This window comes from Pogona vitticeps, chromosome 5 (assembly GCF_051106095.1).
Source record: "Pogona vitticeps strain Pit_001003342236 chromosome 5, PviZW2.1, whole genome shotgun sequence".
NCBI classification, from domain to species: Eukaryota; Metazoa; Chordata; class Lepidosauria; order Squamata; family Agamidae; genus Pogona; species Pogona vitticeps.
This window is the reverse complement of record NC_135787.1, coordinates 161,967,686-161,986,170: the sequence shown is the minus strand read 5'-3', so window position 1 is coordinate 161,986,170 and position 18,485 is coordinate 161,967,686. Positions and strand designations below refer to the sequence as shown.

The 18,485-nt window shown below is 43.7% G+C and overlaps 1 protein-coding gene across 6 annotated transcripts in view; it reads left to right on the top strand.

Moving 5' to 3' along the window:
* Window positions 1–3,977: 3,977 nt before the first annotated feature.
* The window catches only part of SEPTIN3 (septin 3), a 29,707-nt gene continuing 15,199 nt past the window's right edge, over window positions 3,978–18,485 (top strand). The window contains exons 1-2 of one of the 6 annotated variants that reach the window (XM_073000172.2): window positions 3,978–5,009; window positions 7,859–8,807. In XM_073000172.2, the coding sequence (XP_072856273.2) occupies window positions 7,886–8,807 (922 nt within the window). In that variant the 5' untranslated portion in view covers window positions 3,978–5,009; window positions 7,859–7,885. Of the gene's footprint in view, window positions 5,010–7,858; window positions 8,808–12,846; window positions 13,306–13,777; window positions 13,825–18,485 lie in introns of those variants that run through there. The other 5 variants (XM_073000171.2, XM_078376111.1, XM_020787873.3 and 2 more) reach the window with 5 other exon arrangements.

Sequence of the window (18,485 nt, the reverse complement as noted above, 5' to 3'; positions counted from 1 at the left end):
AAACCCCATAAAAGAAATAAGGCATGGTTATGCTGGGTGCTGCTGACATAGAGAGTTACTGTGAATTGTCAAGAGGCTATAAATTCTCATCTTCCGAATTGCACAGAGCCATTTGTCTTATGGGGAAGGGGGGAAGGAAATGGAAAGGAAGGCAGAACCTCTACATCTTCTGCTGTGTGTCAGTATCTTTACATTGTGGTAGTGCTGCAACTTATTACATGTCCTTTCCACATTAAGTATACCCTACCCCAGTGATGGTGAACCTTTTTGAGCCCAAGTACCCAAACTGGGAAAAAAAAAACCACACACAACCCAACGGGTGGAAACGGAAGTGGCAGAAGAAGGGGGAATCCTGGGCACCGACGTGCCTCCAGACCCCACTCCGGATCTGCCTCCAGTTGTGCCCAACCCTGCCACTGCCTATAGCTTGGCCGGTCAGCCAGCACAAGTACCAGTTGCTCCAGATCCTGGCCCACTGCCTGTCGGGGCACTAGCATCATGGCTGCAGCCACCTCCTCAGATTTGGCTGCTGGGAGTAGCGATCCAGTGACTTATGGATTGCGTGACCACAAAGAGGGCTCTGCGTGCCAGCTGTGGCACTTGTGCCATAGGTTTGCCATTGCTGCCCTACCCCCTTTCCCTTGACCTTGTTGTACATTGTTGCAATGTCAACCATCACTAGGCATACTTGTGGTTGGGTGTGGAGTTTCACACAACACTCTCATGTAAGTAAAGGGAGCATCAGCAGAGGGAGCTATGCTCATGGCTGCCAGAGCTTCCTCAGCCCTTGAGCATGTCATGTGCCATGTGACATAGTGACTTTTTAATGCGAATGTTGATGTGGGGTGGATGGGTGAGAGGGGGTTGTGATCATTCATGTTAGTACCACACTCAGTTTCCACCATGACATCATGTCATCGTAGCATCAGGAAACACGCACAGAGAATCAAACATATCATGAAGCACTGGGGTCTTCACTTGCACATCATTTTACTAAAGTGTTGTTGTGGCAGCACAAAATAATCAACGCTAAGAAGAGAGAATATGAGTGCAGTACAAGGGACATACTCAGAACAGGCATGAAATTGCATGAGTTAGCTAAAGCCCAATGAAGGCAACACTTTGGTAGTGGAGTGGGGAGGGGGAACACCTGGCTAGACCAGAAGTACGAATGAGCATATGGTGAGGAAGAAGAAATACTCTTACACAAATGGCAGCATCCACTGGGGATGCACATGAAACACATCACCACAGACCAGACCAGAATGCACACAGAAGAATCCTGAGACAGATCATAATAGGAATCAAAGTGGCAAAAACCAGAAGCAGCACACACCAAGTAGTTCATCATGCTGCTTGTTAGTTTAAAAGCAGCAAGAAAAAAAACTGTAGTTCACAGGGTTTCACTGAGAAAGATAAGCATATGTTGTATGCTCGCCAAAAATGCAAATGAAATACTTCTAAAAGCCAGACAGTAAGAGTAGCAGTAACACTCGACAAAGCCTCTATATTCCAGGATTTCCCCACTGAAACTACTATTAAATGTCTTGTTCCAAGTTCCAACAAGTGAGTGTCAGCAGTCTGTGTTGTTCTGCTACTTCTTACTTACAATGAAGAACAGTCTCAGCGCAATTCAGCTTTACTATTAGTTTTTGAGAAATTGGATTGCAGGTGTTTTATGTAGGATAACTTTCCAGTAATATTTCTATGTGCATAACCAAGTGCTTCTATGCCTGCATCTCCTTCTCACAGATTTCTTCAGTTCTGGTTGGAGGATCTTCCATGGGACCCTATGGCCTTCTAGAGTGGCTTGAAGCCCTGACATGTTCGAGTGAGAAAAGGACTCCAAGTTAGAATGTATGATGATTGTTGTAGGTTTTTCGGGCTGTCTGGCAATCTCCTGAAAAGGACAAAAAGCTGATCCCACAGCTATAAATACTCAAGCATCCCACAAACTGCACCAGAGCATAGACAGAGTTCTGACTCCTTTCCTCTGAAGATGCCGGCCACAGAGACTGGTGAAACGTTAGGAAGAAAAACCTCAAGAACACGGCCAGACATCCCAAAAAACCTACAACAACCATTGGATCCCAGCTTTTAAAACCTTTGAGAATATATTTTGAATGTATGCCTCAAAGTCAGAGCAGAAGCTCTTGGGATCCTTTTTGTAAAGAGTACTAAAAATCAAGGCGAGAGAAATAATATTATGGAAGTGTTGTGTGACTGTATGCATGTGCACAGTTATGACAATGGAATCTGCATATGTGTCTTTTCTGTTGTATAACAAAAAATTAAAAAGTGTTTGTCACTAGAGAAGTGACTTGCTGATAACCTATCAGCCTATCTCCGTCCTCCTTTAATATAAATCAAGTGTGGCAACATTCCTTTGTCATTCAGCCTTCATACAGCGTTGTTGAAAATGCTTTAGGGTTGGTGTCAGCTTAGTGGGTTAGAGTGCCTGACTACAGAACCAGAGGTTAGGGATCCAAGTCCCTCCAGTAAGAAGCCAGTCAAACTTGCCTTGCACATATGTGACTGATGGTGTTATGTGCACTGCCATCTGTGTAGCCTTTGGCAAGGTCCCAGATCACCACCAGAAGGTAGGACTAGTAAACCACTTTGAAAGATGTTATACCTATAAAATTCTTGGAGGTCACCATAAGTTGGAATCCACTTGGTAGCACATAATCATTATAATTATACACCACTGATTTACACCAGAAAAGGTGAATTTGTGGGCCTCCGGTGTGGTTGAACCTCCAGTATTCTGGGTAGGCTAACAGGAACCTACACCATGACAACTGGAGGGTCTCATTCTCTCCGTCTCTGATTTATAACTCTTATATAGACCAGTCCAGTGATGAGAGGGTTAGTGTGGCAAAGAATGTGGTATGGTCAAAGGCCTGGAATGGAAGCAATGTTAGGATTCTAGGCTGCTTCAGCCTTCCACAGAGGGTGCATTGTTCCACCCCCTCCTGCTTTTGTGCCTTGTAAACAAACACTGAATGGAAATGGAAGTGGGCATGATGGTTGTGTAGATACGTTCTTTCCACCTATGGTTTTCAGCAGGTCAGAGGCTCTAGATGATTCAAGACACTTACATTATGTCACAGGAACACCGCTTGGAAATGTCACTTTTTGAAGACTATAATTCCTACAATCCTCAGCCCGCAGCTGACTGGACATTTTGGACTAGTCCAAAAGAAGTAACATTTCTAAGCTCTGGCAAGATATAGTCAGAAATCCTCTAAGACAGACACTTCAGAAGACACCACGTTAAAACAATGCACAAAGATGATATCAAGAGTTCAATTTCAAAAGGCTAGATACAACTCAGAGCTTGAAAAATCATTTCCAAAAAATAATGGCTAGAAACCTGTTGGTTATTTATTTCAGAATAAGTCCAATAGTATTAGTGTAGCAGCAAGCTGTCACTAATTAATGAGTTGCCACTTGTTTTCCCCTGTTGCACACCAAATCATGTGATTGGTGCATGATAAGGAATACAGATAGTGGTTTGTTAATAAGTGACTATTTGCTACTGGGATTTCACACTATTGCACGTATACCACCACAAATCACCAATGAAATTATGTCCAATATGTTACAGTTATAATTCTAAGACCTCAAAGTAGTTATTGTTGTCATTATAGTGCTTTAAAAACAACTTTATTTGCCTGTTCCTTGACAGAAACTAACTCCATTACATATGAATTGCTTTTTGAAAAATCCTTGAGTGGTACAAGCTGCTAGCCTTCAATACAAAGCACACACCCCTCTCAGCTACAAAGATCAGCAGCAGTCATACCTGCTGCACGGATAGAGCAGCTCAGCATGATACTGGCTAATGTTAGAGGGGTAATACAACTATGCACACATTTTCCTTAGATGAGATTTGACTATGAGTGAAAACCCTACTAAGGAGTAGCCTCTCCACGACAATCTCATCAGCAGATCACCGTTCGCCTGCACAGCTATAAAAATCAAACTCAACCTATTCTGCTGTATGGTGGCAAATATCAGTTGAGAAATGCCTATGGCTACCATGAAATACAGTACTGAGCTACACCTATCCCAGCTGACTTTTTAAAACATTAACATCTGCAAGTACCAATAACATGAATACCAATATCAGCCAGAAATCACTTCAGCAAACTCAAGTAAGAGGTCTTCTCTAGGCAACAGAGTGAGCAGTACAAAGACAGACTCCCCATCTTATCTCACATTCTCAACTTCAAGAACAGACACTCAAAATGTGGAAGTGGCACACTGGCTGTACAGACTAGTTGATTCTGGGAGCTATCATTTAAAAAAAGCACTTTTCTCACTTTTTGCCTGGAAGTAAGTGAACAAGGAGATCTGGATATCAGCATGATTCTGCCTTTCTGCTCCTTAAGTCTTTATTGCTGACCTTTGAAATCTGAAAGACACAGGCATAAGATATTAATTAACTCTTTCATCCAACCAACCAGGTTTCTCTAAAGCTGTAATTGCTTGTCTTCTGCACAATGTTTTGGAATAAAAATGTACAGTACTATGTTTATACCTTTTGATAATGTCATGTGCACTGAGACCTTTAGAAACCACTCATTCCTGTTTTGAATTTCCTAGTTGGGGCTCTTTATGAGTGCTTTCATTCAGTGCCTCTGCCCACTCCTTCTTCCCTCTGCATCCAGCTGTGTTCAGCTCCAAGTTCTCCCAGACTCTTTCTCTCTCACCCACAACATCTCTTTACAACAATGGGAAAATATCCCACAGTTATAGAGAATGGATAGAAAAAGAGAAGGGCAAACCATATGAAGATGGGGATTGACATCCTGGGGATCTGGAGATTGTAGGATTGTGGTGCTTCTTGTAAGTGTCATTGTACTGCAATATATCTATTTTTTGTTGGACTCACTGTGGTCTATGAGAGACTGGGCAGGGGCCAGCTGCCCTTTCAAGGAGCAAGGACATCAAATGCTTGTACATGGTGAATATTCAGCTTCTGCACATCTACATTCTTCCAGGTAAGGCCTCATTGTTCTCTTTTAGCATAAGAATCCCTGATGGGGTGGTAGCAGGGGAAAGGGAAGAAAAACATGGAAAATCAGAATACCCCTTGATTAACTGATTGTTTTTTGGCATTTTTTTGTTGGATATAGGCAATAGAGCCAAAGAGAATAACATATTCTGTTTTACATAAATACTTATCCAGTCTCTTTTCTAACTTTCCAAATTCTGGACAAATTCCAAAGTCTGTAGGGACACATTTTCCTTTGCTTCCTCCTAGATACTACATTAAACTACTAGCAGATCATTTCACTTGATCGAAATTGCATGCAAAGTCTTCTAATTTAGACAGATTATAATTTGGGAAGTTAAAGGTGGTTTTGTAAGAGGGAATATTATGCAGCCACCCAACTGCTCCTCTAGCAAATATGTTATTGGAAAGTCTGAAATGCCCATCAAGACTATTTGACTATTCAAGAGGATATAGCTTTTCTCTTTACTCAATGGGACAGTCGTGGCCATGGTGACTGTACAACCAAAATTCACAAGGGGACTCTATGTTTGGTACATTCAATGTACCTTATTTTCTATTAAAAAAATTAATAACTTCAGGGTCCTCCAGTGTGCACTGGGGCCATGGTGTGCATCCCTGTAAATTTGAGTGCAGACATTTCCTCCTCGCTGGCTAATTGCAACTTTGTCTGAGAGTGTGTCTCACTATGTTGACCCTTCTCAGGGCTGCAGTACAGGAGAAAGTATTAGAACTTGGTTCCAGTTCCCACCCAGGTCTCCACAACTGATTTAATAAAATATTAATTCCAGAAGATGGAGTTCAAAGTTAAGATGTAGTTTGGCTCCTATGGAATAACTAGTTGAGCACAGGCTTGAACACTGGGATGAAAACAGAATAAAGTTCAACAAGGATAAGTGCAAATTACTGTACTGCACGGGGTGGGGTGGGGAGATGCAGTTACAAGATGGGGGCTATTTGGCTTGATAATACTGTACCACCAAGGAGAAGAAAATTGGTGAATATGAGTCAACAGTGCAATATGACTACAAAAAAAAAAGGTCAATGCTTTTTTAGGTCACATACTGTAACAGAAGTACAGTATCCAAATCCCCCTCTATTCGGAACTGATTAGGCCTCATATTGAGTAAGTACTGTGTCCAGTTCTGGGCAACACAAGAAGGATGCCAACAAACTGGAACAAGTTTAAAGAAGGGCATCAAGGATGATCAAGTGAATGGAAACCAAACCTTACAAGGAAAGACTGAACAAAAATGAGCATGTTTAGCCTTGAGAAAAGAAAACTGAGAGGCGGGGAGATATGATAATTTTTTAAAAGTAAATATTAAATCTATGGGGAAAGGTTTGACCCAGAGCAAACCTTTCATGTGGAGAATAGGGACTCTTTAATTCCAGATGGGGCCTCTAAGGATTTTGGATTCCAGCTCCCATAATCCCTGACATTTGACCATGCTGGCTGTAATAATAGGAGTTGGATACTGAAACTGGCCTGAGGGCATCAGGTTGTCTAGCCCCTTGTGTACTCCTTCGCTCCCCCCTGTCTGCCTCTGCTCCTGATTCATCAACTCTGCTTCATAGAAAATTGGAAGCTGTTATTCTGAAGTAAATAGCAGGTTTGTATGGGAGGCGGGGGGAAGCTGATCCAGATCAGGATTCTAGTGAGGCACGGCAAAGGTTTAAAAACCCCTACCACCTCTATCATGGTGATCTTATACTTTTCTGCAAGTTTTTTAAAAGGGCAAATGCCCAAATACACACACACCCCATTCAGAAACAGGTGACCCTAAAAATCCCCAGATTTAAAATAGCATATATAAATTGAAAAGATCTGTTTTGTTTATCTTGAAAGATAATGGTTTTTTTTTTTGTTAATTTGGAAAAAAATCCAGACAAATGCAGGGGAGGGCGGGTGGAAGGAAAGCCAGTAGGGCCAGTTGGTGTTGCCATTTATTTTCCTAACATTAACCAGTAGATTCCCCTTTACATTTGGTACCCTTAGCCAAAGCACCAGTTGCTGCACCCTAATTATAGCTCTGCTTATGGGCCAAACTAGACAAGCTGCCATTCATGCAATTACAAATTGAATGAATGGCTTTTAGAAAGCAAAGAACAGGCACTGGGAAATAAGGTGGTGTCCTCTGCATATCTTAAATTATTGATGTTTCTTGCACCAATTTTCACTCCTCCTTCAACTGAATCTAGTCTGGCAATTTATTTAATGCTAATTGTGCTGCAGTTCCTAACTGGGAGGGAATTCTCATCAATATTGTCTAGTTGTGCCTTTGGTTCTTCGTTGCCCATTCAAGAGGAACTCCACTTTGCATTATGTTTGGTTGAAATAGGGATGCCTGAGGGAAATATGCCAGATGCTAGCTGGAGATGCTTAGAGCCTGTGTCCAACACACGTGGAAGGTGATCTTGAAGGTTGTACCAGCAGGTCACAGGGACATTTGTAATACATTGGCAATGATCTTACATTTACAATTCTTTAACAATAGCAGAAAGAAATGGTTTTCTATCCATAAATTAAATTGTCCATGTCCGTAAACTGTACTAAATCTAATAGTGGTTTGTACTTGTAAGCGTGAATCAATGGGAAAGGTTGGAAAAAATCCCCTTTGGGACTACATTTCCCAGAATCCTGTAGTTAGCAATGCTAACTGGGGGGAATCTAGAGACTGCAGTTAAAGGGAAGGGAAGGGGAAGGGAAGCAAGGCAAAGCAAAACGAAGCAAACGGCAAGTTCTGTGTTATTACCAGGACAACGTATCTGGGTTAAGAGTTTTGTTTGTATTATTCATCTACACTAACCTTTTGTTTGCTTCTGTTACTTCAGCAAAAAGATACCTGGCAAGTATTTAAGATGGAAAAGGAGCTTGTTCCTTCCCCAAACAGGACCTACAGATATAATCCAACTTTAGGAGCCTCCTCCCATTCCAGCCGCATTCCAGGCCTCTCTACATGCTCCCCTGCAGCTGGAAGACTGCAGGCACTCAGCCCGATCCTGAAAAAGGAAACCTGCCTCAGTTCTTTTATACAGGACTCCCCAAAACAGGCTCCTTTGGCAAAAGGCAGAGGAATTCCCAGACCAAATTTCAGGCTTGGGCCCCCCAAACCTCCACGTAGCCATGAGATGCTCACATCCTGCCATCTTCCCACAACATCCCAGCCTCTTCACAGCACAGCAGCCAATGGTCTGGAAGCACGAAAACTAAGCTCTCTATCATTTACCCTGCACCAGAGCAGCAGCCCGCCTCCACCTGGCCGGCAGCTCCTTTTGCACTCAATGACCAGGAAGGAATTCCAGAAGATTCCTCTGAGAAAGGATGCTCTGGGGAAAAGAGCAGGGCTGCCTTTACCAAGCCCTCTGTCACCTTCTGGATTACAAACCATGCAGCAAAGCATACTGGAGACCTCTGCTCATGCAGATGCCGCAGACCCCTGCTGCAGAGATGAAAATCATGTCGGAAGCACAGAAATACCAAGTTCCCAGAAAAATGCAGTCCCTCCTAGCTCATCATCCTCACCTTCTGAACCACAACCAGAAACCATACCAAAATCCGCTATGGATGATGCTCTGAAGGAAACTGTTCAGGGGGACCTTTTCCCTAATGACAGATTTGGTGCTCCAAAAGACATGGATACACCACAAGGCTTGGCTGGATCACAAAAGATGGTACTTTGCTGTCCTCAGGAGGTTCTGGAGGACCAAGGAAGGGTGGACAATCTTCTTCAGGCAGATTCCATCATGTCTCCTCCTGAGACAAATACCACCAACTTTGAATGTAAGTCCAAAAAGTGATCAGTAGCTACATGTTGGATGTGTGGAGGTTGGGTGGGTGGAAATTTTTTACTTCAGTAACGTGAAGCAATGCTTAGGGATTTGACCCAGCATTTCCTGTTCAAAATACAGCATTCAGATGTAATGTCACATCATTAGTGCAAGATACTGGCTGTCCTGAACCATAAACTCAGGGAGAAGTGGTTGATACATGTGAGCCACTCATGTCATCATTCACTCCCTCCCCTGCAAGCAAGATGAACATTAAAAAAACCCCAATGGACATATGAATACAGTATGCAAAACTGCTTTATCAGTCAGATAATGGTCCACCTGTTGGTCCAGTACAGTATAATCAAATGACAGTCACTCCCCAGAGACTAGTAATCTGGGAAGAAGCTGTCAGTCTAACAGGGACAGATAGTTAACAAGCATCCCAGTCCGTACCTAGATGAAAGAGCCAGTCAGAGTCAGCAGGTTTATGACACCAGGAGCGACTTTCCCCATTTGCTTGTCTGTTTTAAAATATTTGTATCTACCTGCCTTCTAAATGGCACTCAAAATGGCTAACAAAGTTATATACGAAAACCAACAGCCCAAACAATTATCAGCATTGCATATAAATTATAATAATATAATAATAATCATGTGCTCTACTCACAGGTGACACAGTGGGGAACCAAACTCCCAATCTCTGGCTCCACAGCCAGATATCTAAACCACTGAGTAATCCAGCCAGCTCACATATAAAAATCAGGAGATAAAAATTGCTATGAACAGGTGGTGCAGTTAACTCACGGATATACTGGCTAGAGGGGATGAAGGTTAGATAGAATCATTTCTGGCTATCAGAAATGCCTTTCCAGTATGTCTTGACTAATCTCAGATATATGTTGATAGAATGGTCTCATGGTGGAACTGCTTCATGGGCGAAGACTGCTGGCAAAAGAGCTGCAAAAGAGTAGCTACTACTGTAGGTTAATACTATCTACACCGGTTGGTAGCAGTTCTCCAAGATCTCAAGAAAACTTACTTTCTCACTCTGAATTGGAAATATTGAGGAATGAATGGGAGCGTCTGCACGTAAAGAGTGTATCTTTCCATGAGCGATACAGTCTTTACCTCTAAAGCCAATGTGATTCCTAATATGTCGGTCATATGAGTTCATCTAGTACCCACAATACAGTATTAAGGTAGACTGTAGCAACCCACAAACTGATTCCCCATCTGTGCACATGTTAAATCAGGAAAAAAAGTGGAACCAGGCCAAGTGGTATATTCTAAACATTGTACAGACCTTGTACACCGTTCATTACATTACTGCTTCCTGGACTCTTACTTCAGCTTTCCTTCAAATTGTGCCCCCTTTTGTGGTGTAAATATTGTATCCACACATCATCACTCACCAATACATTTTCCTGCCTTTAATTTTCTAGTCAGTGGACCAGGGCTTCCTGGTCTGATTAAATAATGACAGTTACTTGCTGTCACACTGATTCCAATTTATGCCAGCCCTTTCCAGGGTTTTCAAAATATAGAGTACTCAGAAGTATATTCTCGAAGGCTTTCACAGCCAGTAGTTGTTGTAGGTTTTTCAGGCTGTTTGGCTGTGTTCTAGAAGTTTTTCTTCCTAATGTTTTGCCAGTCTCTGTGGCCGGCATCTTCAGAGGACAGGAGTTAGAACTCTGTCTCTGTTCTGGTGTAGTGTGTGGGATAGTTGAAGTGTTTTACCGTTCCCTTCTTCTGAGATGCTCTGAGACTGTGCAGTTTGCCCAAGACCACACAGGCTGGCTTTTCTCCTAAAGGGCACAGTGGGGAACTAAACCTCTGACCCTGGATCCATACTCTGTATCACTGAGCTATCCAGCCACTTCCCAACCCTGTTACATGTGGAGAAATAAGCCTTTATATGACTGTCATGGTAGCAACCAAGGAAGAATATAAACAAGTAGCCAATATTTGTAGGGATAAGATCAGGCAGGCAAAAGCTCATAATGGTCTCATACTAGAAAGTGTTTTTTTTCGAGCTATAGTTGGAGTATGAGAAAGAAGAAGGAACTGGTAGGTATGCTGCACAGGTATTAATGGCTGACACAGAGAAGCCATGACTGCAGAATATCTGTTTTGTTTCTGTCTCCTGGTAAGAAAAAAATCTCAGACTGGTGCAAATAGACTAAAAGAGGCACTGAAGGAGCTGCTATCCATGATAAATTTAAATGCTGTAAGCCGCCCAGAGACCTTCGGGTAGTGTGGGTGGCATATAAGTTAAATAAATAAATAAATAAATAAATAAATAAATAAATAAATAAACAAACAAACAAACAAACAAACAAACAAACAAACAAACAAATAAATAAATAAATAAATAAATAAATAAATAAATAAATAAATAAATAAATAAATAAATAAAGTGGTAGTACAGGAACACCTAGCTACTTTAAATGAATTCAAGTTTTTGGGGCCATGTGAGCACCATCCAAGGGTACTAAAGGAACTTGCAGATTTGATCTCAAAGACTCTATCTATAATCTTCGAGAATTCTTGCAAAACAAGTGATGTTCCTAGTGGCTAGAGAAAGGAGGGGAAAGTGGATCCAGGAAACATCTGACTAGTCAGCTTGGCCCTGATACCAAGAAAGGTTCTTAAATAGACAATTAAATAGGCTGGGAGCATGCAGAAAAGAATATTGTGATTGCCAAGATTCCGTACGGTTTTCTCAAAAACAAGATATGCAAAACTAATCTTCTCTTTTTCTGACACAGTCATGAGCTTGGGGAATGTAGGGAATATTGTGGATGTTGTATATCTTGATTTCATCCATGCTTTTGACAAGAGCTGTTAAGATATTCTTGTGGCCAAACAAATAAAATGGGAGATAGCTGATGCTACTTTAAGTCGACTGTAGCTAGTTGATCGGCCATTCCCCCCCCAAAAAAGAGTACTCACCAAGAGTCCCTTGTCATCATAGAAAAAAGTAACAAGTGGGTTGCTACGGGGTTCTATAGTGTATCTGGTGCTGTTCAACATAATTTTTTAAATAATCCCATCCCATGGAAAGTGGAGGAAATTCCACACACACCCCCACAGCTCCAGAGGGTAGGATCTGAAGCAATGGTTTCAATTTACAAGAAATTGCATTTTAACAAACTATTAGTAAGAACGTCCTGACAATAAGAGCTAGATGACAATGGATTACCTCTGGAGGTGATGGACTTCTCTTCACTGGAGATTTTTAAGCAGAGTTTGGATGATCGCTTGTCAGGGATGCTTTAGCTGTGGATTTCTTGCTTTTTAAGGAATAGAGCTTAAAAAAGCCTTGAGGTTCCTTGCAGCTCTAGAATTCTATCTTCCTATGATCTCTGTGTTGGACATTTAATTTTATGTGGAAGCATTTCCCATTGCACAATATATTTTTTGCTATAATTAAACCAAGCACAAAAGAAGCAGAGCATTGGAGATGTCTCCTAGACCCACCTTCCAGCTTGCCACTTCTCCAAGGCATTTCTGCTTACTCTGATAAATGCACAGAGACACGCACAGATGCACATGCCTACAGGCACAGAAAGACCTCCTAAGTGCACTATGCTCACTGACAGGAAGGGAGACTTTTTCCTTGCCTGGCTTGACATGCCAGCCATCATTGGCAGACACTCCATGTCTCTCATGCAGGAAAATACCATTACTTGTTCCTTCAAAATACTCATGCTGAAGAAAGGTGTATTTAAGGGAGGTAAATTGCTATCCAAATAATGGGCATATTTTGGAGGCACCTTGATTAAGACTGCAAGGAGTTCACAAGGAGATTGCAGGCAGCCATGAAGACTAACATTTTAGGATCGGTGGAGGAGCAGACCTTCTTTTATGAATGAAGGTTGCTGTCAGAGAAAGGGGGGTTAACAGTCCTTTTGCATTAGATGTGGCTGCCTCTAGAGATGCTAGGCAGACAGTACCGTATGAAAGCTGCCTGGAAAGGAGGAGGGCGACCAGAAAGGAGGGCGGAGAGGCAAGGAAGGGAGAGAGAGGATATCTGTGGGTGATGGAGTGAGGAGGGGCTGCAACTAACCCACTTCTGGCTCCAGCTAACCCACTTAGCACAGCGCCCCCTCCTTTAGAAAACCAGCACATCATTTCGTGTCCACCAATCCTATGAAGCTCTTCCAGAATATACAGGCATCCTGACTCCTCGAGAAGGGGAGGGAAGGGAGGCAGAACATTGTGTGTGTGTGAGAGAGAGTGTGTGTGTATGTTTTTTTTGGGGGGGGGATTTTGCAGGGATATGTTAATATTCAGGTCACGTGACCATGGCGGCGGCGGCAGCATCTCTCGTTATCTGAAATAACCACTGGAGAAAGAGGAGAAAGAGGGTGAAAGAGAAAGAAAGACGGAGCCACCCTTCGAATCACCTCAGGGGCCTTGTGGGGGGGAGGGGCGGGGGCAGAGGAAAGGAAGGAGCAGCTCCGGGGGATCCCAAGCCGGAGACAAAGCAAGATTCATGTTCAAAGGTAGGTGGTCCACGCGGAGGCGTTCGCACATCCGCTCTCCCGGGTTGGGCTGAAGGATGCCGAGCCGGGGTGGGTGCGCTCTCGCGCCGCCCGGGCTCCACGACGCGCCCGCTCCGTTCCGCCGAGGCTGGCAGGGAACAGAGCCGAGGCAGTCGCGGACGGAAGCCGGGCAAGGGGACGGGGAGGCAGCGTTTCCTCCCGGTCTTTTCCTCGGGTGCCGACGAAGAAGCCTTGTGGCCGCGCCAAGGGGCGGCGGCGGCGGCGTCTCCTCGCCGGTTGAGGGGCGTGAAGGGGGCCCGTCGGGGTCGTCGGGGGCGACAGGAGCCGGGTGGGCGGCGGCGAGCACAGGGCCGCAGGGCTCGGAAGATGCCTCAGCCTGCGGGCCTCCGGAGCGGGGGGGGGGCGGGGGTCTTCCTGGGGATGGACGGGCAAAGCGGGGCGTCGGGAGGACGGCGCTTGGAACCGGCAAGGGAGAGCAAAGCCCGAACCTTGGGAAAAGGAGGCAGGAGGGAAGTGCAGGTGCGGTGCGTGCGGAGGGGGGACGACGACGACGACGACGCCTGGGTAGCAGGCAGGGAAGGGCTAGAGCTTTACTGGGGGGGGGGGCAGGCAGGGAGAGAGAGAGGTGAGGGCGGGAGGCACCGTGTGTGTGTGTGTGTGTGTGTGTGTGTGTGTGTGTGTGTACGTACGTACGTACGTACGTACGGACTGATGCAGTGCAAAGACACTGGGGTCGGGGTGGGGAGCTGTCGAACTAGAGAATATGCCCTGGAAGAACCGGTGGGTTAAGGAAAGTGGGGTGCTGCCCCCCCACTCTTTGACTGAGAGAGAAGGACTGCCTCCGTGTCATTGCTTCCCTACCTGCCCATGTGTATTTTTATCCTGTGTGTGTGTGTGTGTGAGTGTGTGTGTGTGTGTGTGTGTGTGTGTGTGTGTGTGTGTGAGAGAGAGAGAGAGAGAGAGAGAGAGAGAGAGAGAGAAGGGGGGAGGTCTCTGTCTGTGTCTCTGTCTCTCCCTCTCTCTGTGTGTCAGAGAGAGAGAGAAAGAGAAGGGATGAGCGCCTGTGTATGCGCAGGCGCATGTGCGTGCCCACTCTTGCCCCTGGCCTTGGCCACCACTGTGCCTTCCTCCCTATCCCACAACTGTCACCCCTGGAATATGTGGGGTATCAAACAGCAGAGGGGCTTTTATTCCTTTATTTAAACAACCACAGCTACCTAGTTGAAAAAGAAGGTGAGGTAGCTTTTGAACTGCACATTCCTAGGTGTTCAGAGCAAGTGCACCCTGCAGCGAAGGTTTCGGGAAGAAACACAGCAAGCTGGCTCCTGCAAGCAAATAGGCCCTTCAGCTACATTGTCTTCTGCACTGACAGGGATATAATGGTTCTCTTAGGACGTTCTGCATGCAAAGCATAGGCCTTACGCACTGACTTAGCAGTCTTTCCCCTGTATTTCAGTATAGCTCTGAGTGCAAAATGTGACATGAAGGAAGAAATGTCTAAAAAGTTTTCTGTCTGCATTTTGCACCCCACATGCTTCTGATCCAAAGAGATGGCTGCAGCATCTCTTTGAGTTTGAGAAAGTCAGGGCAGGATAAGGTGAAGGTTGCAATTCTGTTAAGTAGTAACCCACAAAAGTCAATGGGAAATTTTAGAGAAGGTATGTATAGATTACATTGTAATTTGTTTGAATTCTTTTTAAAAAGTGTTTGGGTTCAAGTTATAATGGATTAGCATTGTCCAGGAATTTTCACTGCAGAAATCCGCACTCAGTGTCTTCAGAGGAGCTCCTTTTAAGTTTTTACATGTTGTAAACTTGAGGCTTGATGAGTTTGGACTTAATCTTTATCCTTGTCTGTTTCCCCTATATTTCAATGATGAGCAAAAGCAAGGAAACAGACTCGAGACCAGTTGCCTATAAAGCAATGGTGGGTGATGACTTCAGTTTCAAAGATGATGTGAAGCTATTTTGGAGATGGGATTCATAACCTTGGACAGCTCCCACAAAGCACCAGCTAAAGGCCTGGAGTGAATGAATTTACAGCACTTGTAAAACTGGAGACAGCAGCTGCCCCTGCCATGAGGCTGTGGGACCTTTTTTTCTGAGGGGCTTGTCTTAAAGCCTACGTGTTTTTTGGCATTATATGGAAATGAAAAACCCTCTTTCTGCAGTTAGGGGTGTTTCCATATAAAACTTTTATTGTAGAACTTAGGGCAAAAACAAAATAAAAATAAAATATAAAGAAGACAAAAACATTATGGCTCCTTAAAGGCTAACTGCTATATTTTAATGGGATTTTTCATGGAAAAGTCAATTTCCTCAGACATAAGAGTGGGACTGCATGACAAATATTCATACATTTATACTGACAGGTACAAAAGAGATAGTGAGCCATGTATTGTACAAACAGGTGTCTCTACGACATTGGGGAAGTGCAGTGAAATAGGGATCAAATGTGGGCCCATTTTCATAAAACCACATTGTCTGGTAAGAGTCGTTTGGTATGTAGGGACACATTCCTATGGTGTATTGATCACAATGAATCTTCCACTACTAAAGAAACATAATAGACTGACTGACAATGGGTTTGCCAAGCCATTACACACTTTACTTTTTTGCGGGTTGACAGCCATAATCTAATTGATAGTAAATGCCTCAGTTTGCCAAATTCCCCTGAAGATAGCCTAAATGCTTCAGCAACCTCTGTGTCCACATGAAATGATGTTACACCAATCCAGAAGGAGCTACTGTGCCTGCCAGTATTGGTACTTACCTGTGAAGTCCCAAATAGTTTGCACCCACATACCTTTTCCCGTATTATCCTGTCCATAGCATAAAATAACAAAATAATCCAAAGATTCCCAGGTACATTAGAGACACCATATGCCCATAAGGGAGACCCTTCAGTTGTGGCACCCCATATTGGCTCATGTGGAATGCTGTTCCCATATAGGTCTGACTGGCACTAATACCGCAATTCATTTGGTGCCAATTCAAACTTGTTTTGTTTGCCAAAGCATTTTAAATGGCTGATTATTGTCTGTTTTATTGCATCTGCTGCTTTCCTTTGTTCTGATGATATCTTTGGGAGTTAGTGTTTTTTTTAAATTATATTTTACTTTTAAAAAGCCCCACAACTATATTTGTACACTGCCACCCTGGAATTTTTAAGGATGAAGGACATTTTTAAAATGTTATACATGCATGCATGCATGCATGCATAAATAGCAAAACAAAGCAAAACATTTTTTAGACAGTAGCAAAATGCCTTATTATAAACACCAAATCGGTTGTTGGAATTGCATCACACTTGGCAACTGAGGGACTGGTAAGCATATATCATGGAGTCAGATCTGGCCAAGGAACACCAGTTGTTGGCCCCTGCCAAATATACTCTCAACAGAAAACAGGGCAATAGAATTTGGGGGAATAAAAAGGAAATTTAAATAAGAAGAATAGAAATTCATGGCAAGAGGAGATCCTTATCCAGGCATTTCCTTGAAACAAAAGAAAAAAAGCCTAGCAAAAATAGAACAGGCTGGGATTCTAGCTGGTTGTTCAGAATAAAGGCAATTCCAGTCTAAAGGGTGGACTGCTTACCCCTGGCACAGCAGAGCTGGAGAAGGATTAGGTGCATTTCTGTGAGGCAATGGTAAAGCAAGGAGAAAGAGAATGGGCCAAAGAATGGAAAATAGGCCACTTTAAAACCGTTTTGATCTGGATGGTTTGGGGGAGAATCTAATTGCTTATGGTTTCTGTAATCCTTCAATACTAAGTAAAAGGTGATTTGCAATTACCGGTAACTGGAAATGAGAACATTCTTTTTTGTGTGATGACAGTCCACAGAATAACCCAGCCGGCATAGCTACAGGCCATGCTGACTGGGGGATTTAGTGAGTTTTAGTCTGAAAGCAAAACCTTTCTTATCTCCACAATTAATGTATATTTATATTTACTGGTGGTTTCTCCCATATAACAAACACATGAGATGAGAGTTTGCTTAGGTACAACCCTGTGGATTATGAGATTGGGCTGTGCTGCATGTGTTATCAAATAAAGGTTAAAAAAAGAAAACAAAGAGAAAGTAGGAAGAAGGCTGCAGGGTTGGATTCCCCCCCCCTTTTTCTACTTTTTCTGGCCAGCAACAGCTTCAGAAAGGCTGAAAACAACAACTGAAGCCTCAGGGGATAGATGTCTTGTGTCAGCACCAAATCACAAACAGGTCATGAAATGCTAAAGGCTAGCTTCCAAATGAGAAGAGCTTGCTTTGGTTCTCCCATCCTTTATTTCAGAGACCACTGAGTCCTCTAGGTAGCAGAAATAAAGCTGGGTTACTGCACTGAAGTTAAGTTGCAACAAGGATGGGGCAACTGGGGTTTTGAAGCAGGTTGCCGAATTTTACAGGACAGAAAAAATTCTGCTGGAAAAGTATGAACCTACCTGCCCCAAGAGTGTGTACTGGTTACCATTGCTCCTCCCTGGGTGAAAAGTAACACCATCACACACTCAGACCGGGTGCTCCTCCCTGTCCATCCAATCTCATGTGACCCAAGCGTACCCAGAGGGCAGCAAAGGGCAGCGTAGGAGCATGACTAGTGACAGGTTTCCCAAACAGCGCATGTCCATTGAAACACAGCTGTGTTATGTTCAGTAGAAATGGCCTTTGAGATTGGTGAATGTTGAGTAGTTGGAGGGGGGGAGAGGTCCTTAGGGTGCCTCTTTCTGCTACTATCAAAGATAAATTAAGCTCAAATCATGCTTTTGATCTAACAAAACAGCTGAATTGCTGCCCCCATTGTAATATCCATGATGAAGTAGAGCTGAATCCTGTTTCTGCCAAGCCTCCTCTGCTTTTCGTGCAACGATGCTATGGGGAGTGTGAGAAGGTTTGGGGCCACCCATGAGCTTCTTCATAGTTCTTCAAGAGTTATACTGCTGCAGGAGCATTGTGGGAAAGCTCAGCTAGCCAGCAAAAAGAGGGCAGAGGAGCCAGGCTTACCTATCACAACACAGAGCAACTCAACTGCACTGGGCAGCAGATGCCAAGGGGCAGCCACTGGGAAAGGCTTCTTTCAAGCCACCCGGCTATTCACATTTGTTAGATTAGTGCTTCATATCCAACATGACCCATCTGTGTCTCCTGCTTCAGGTGCAGAGGGCAATACAGTCTTGTTAACTGCC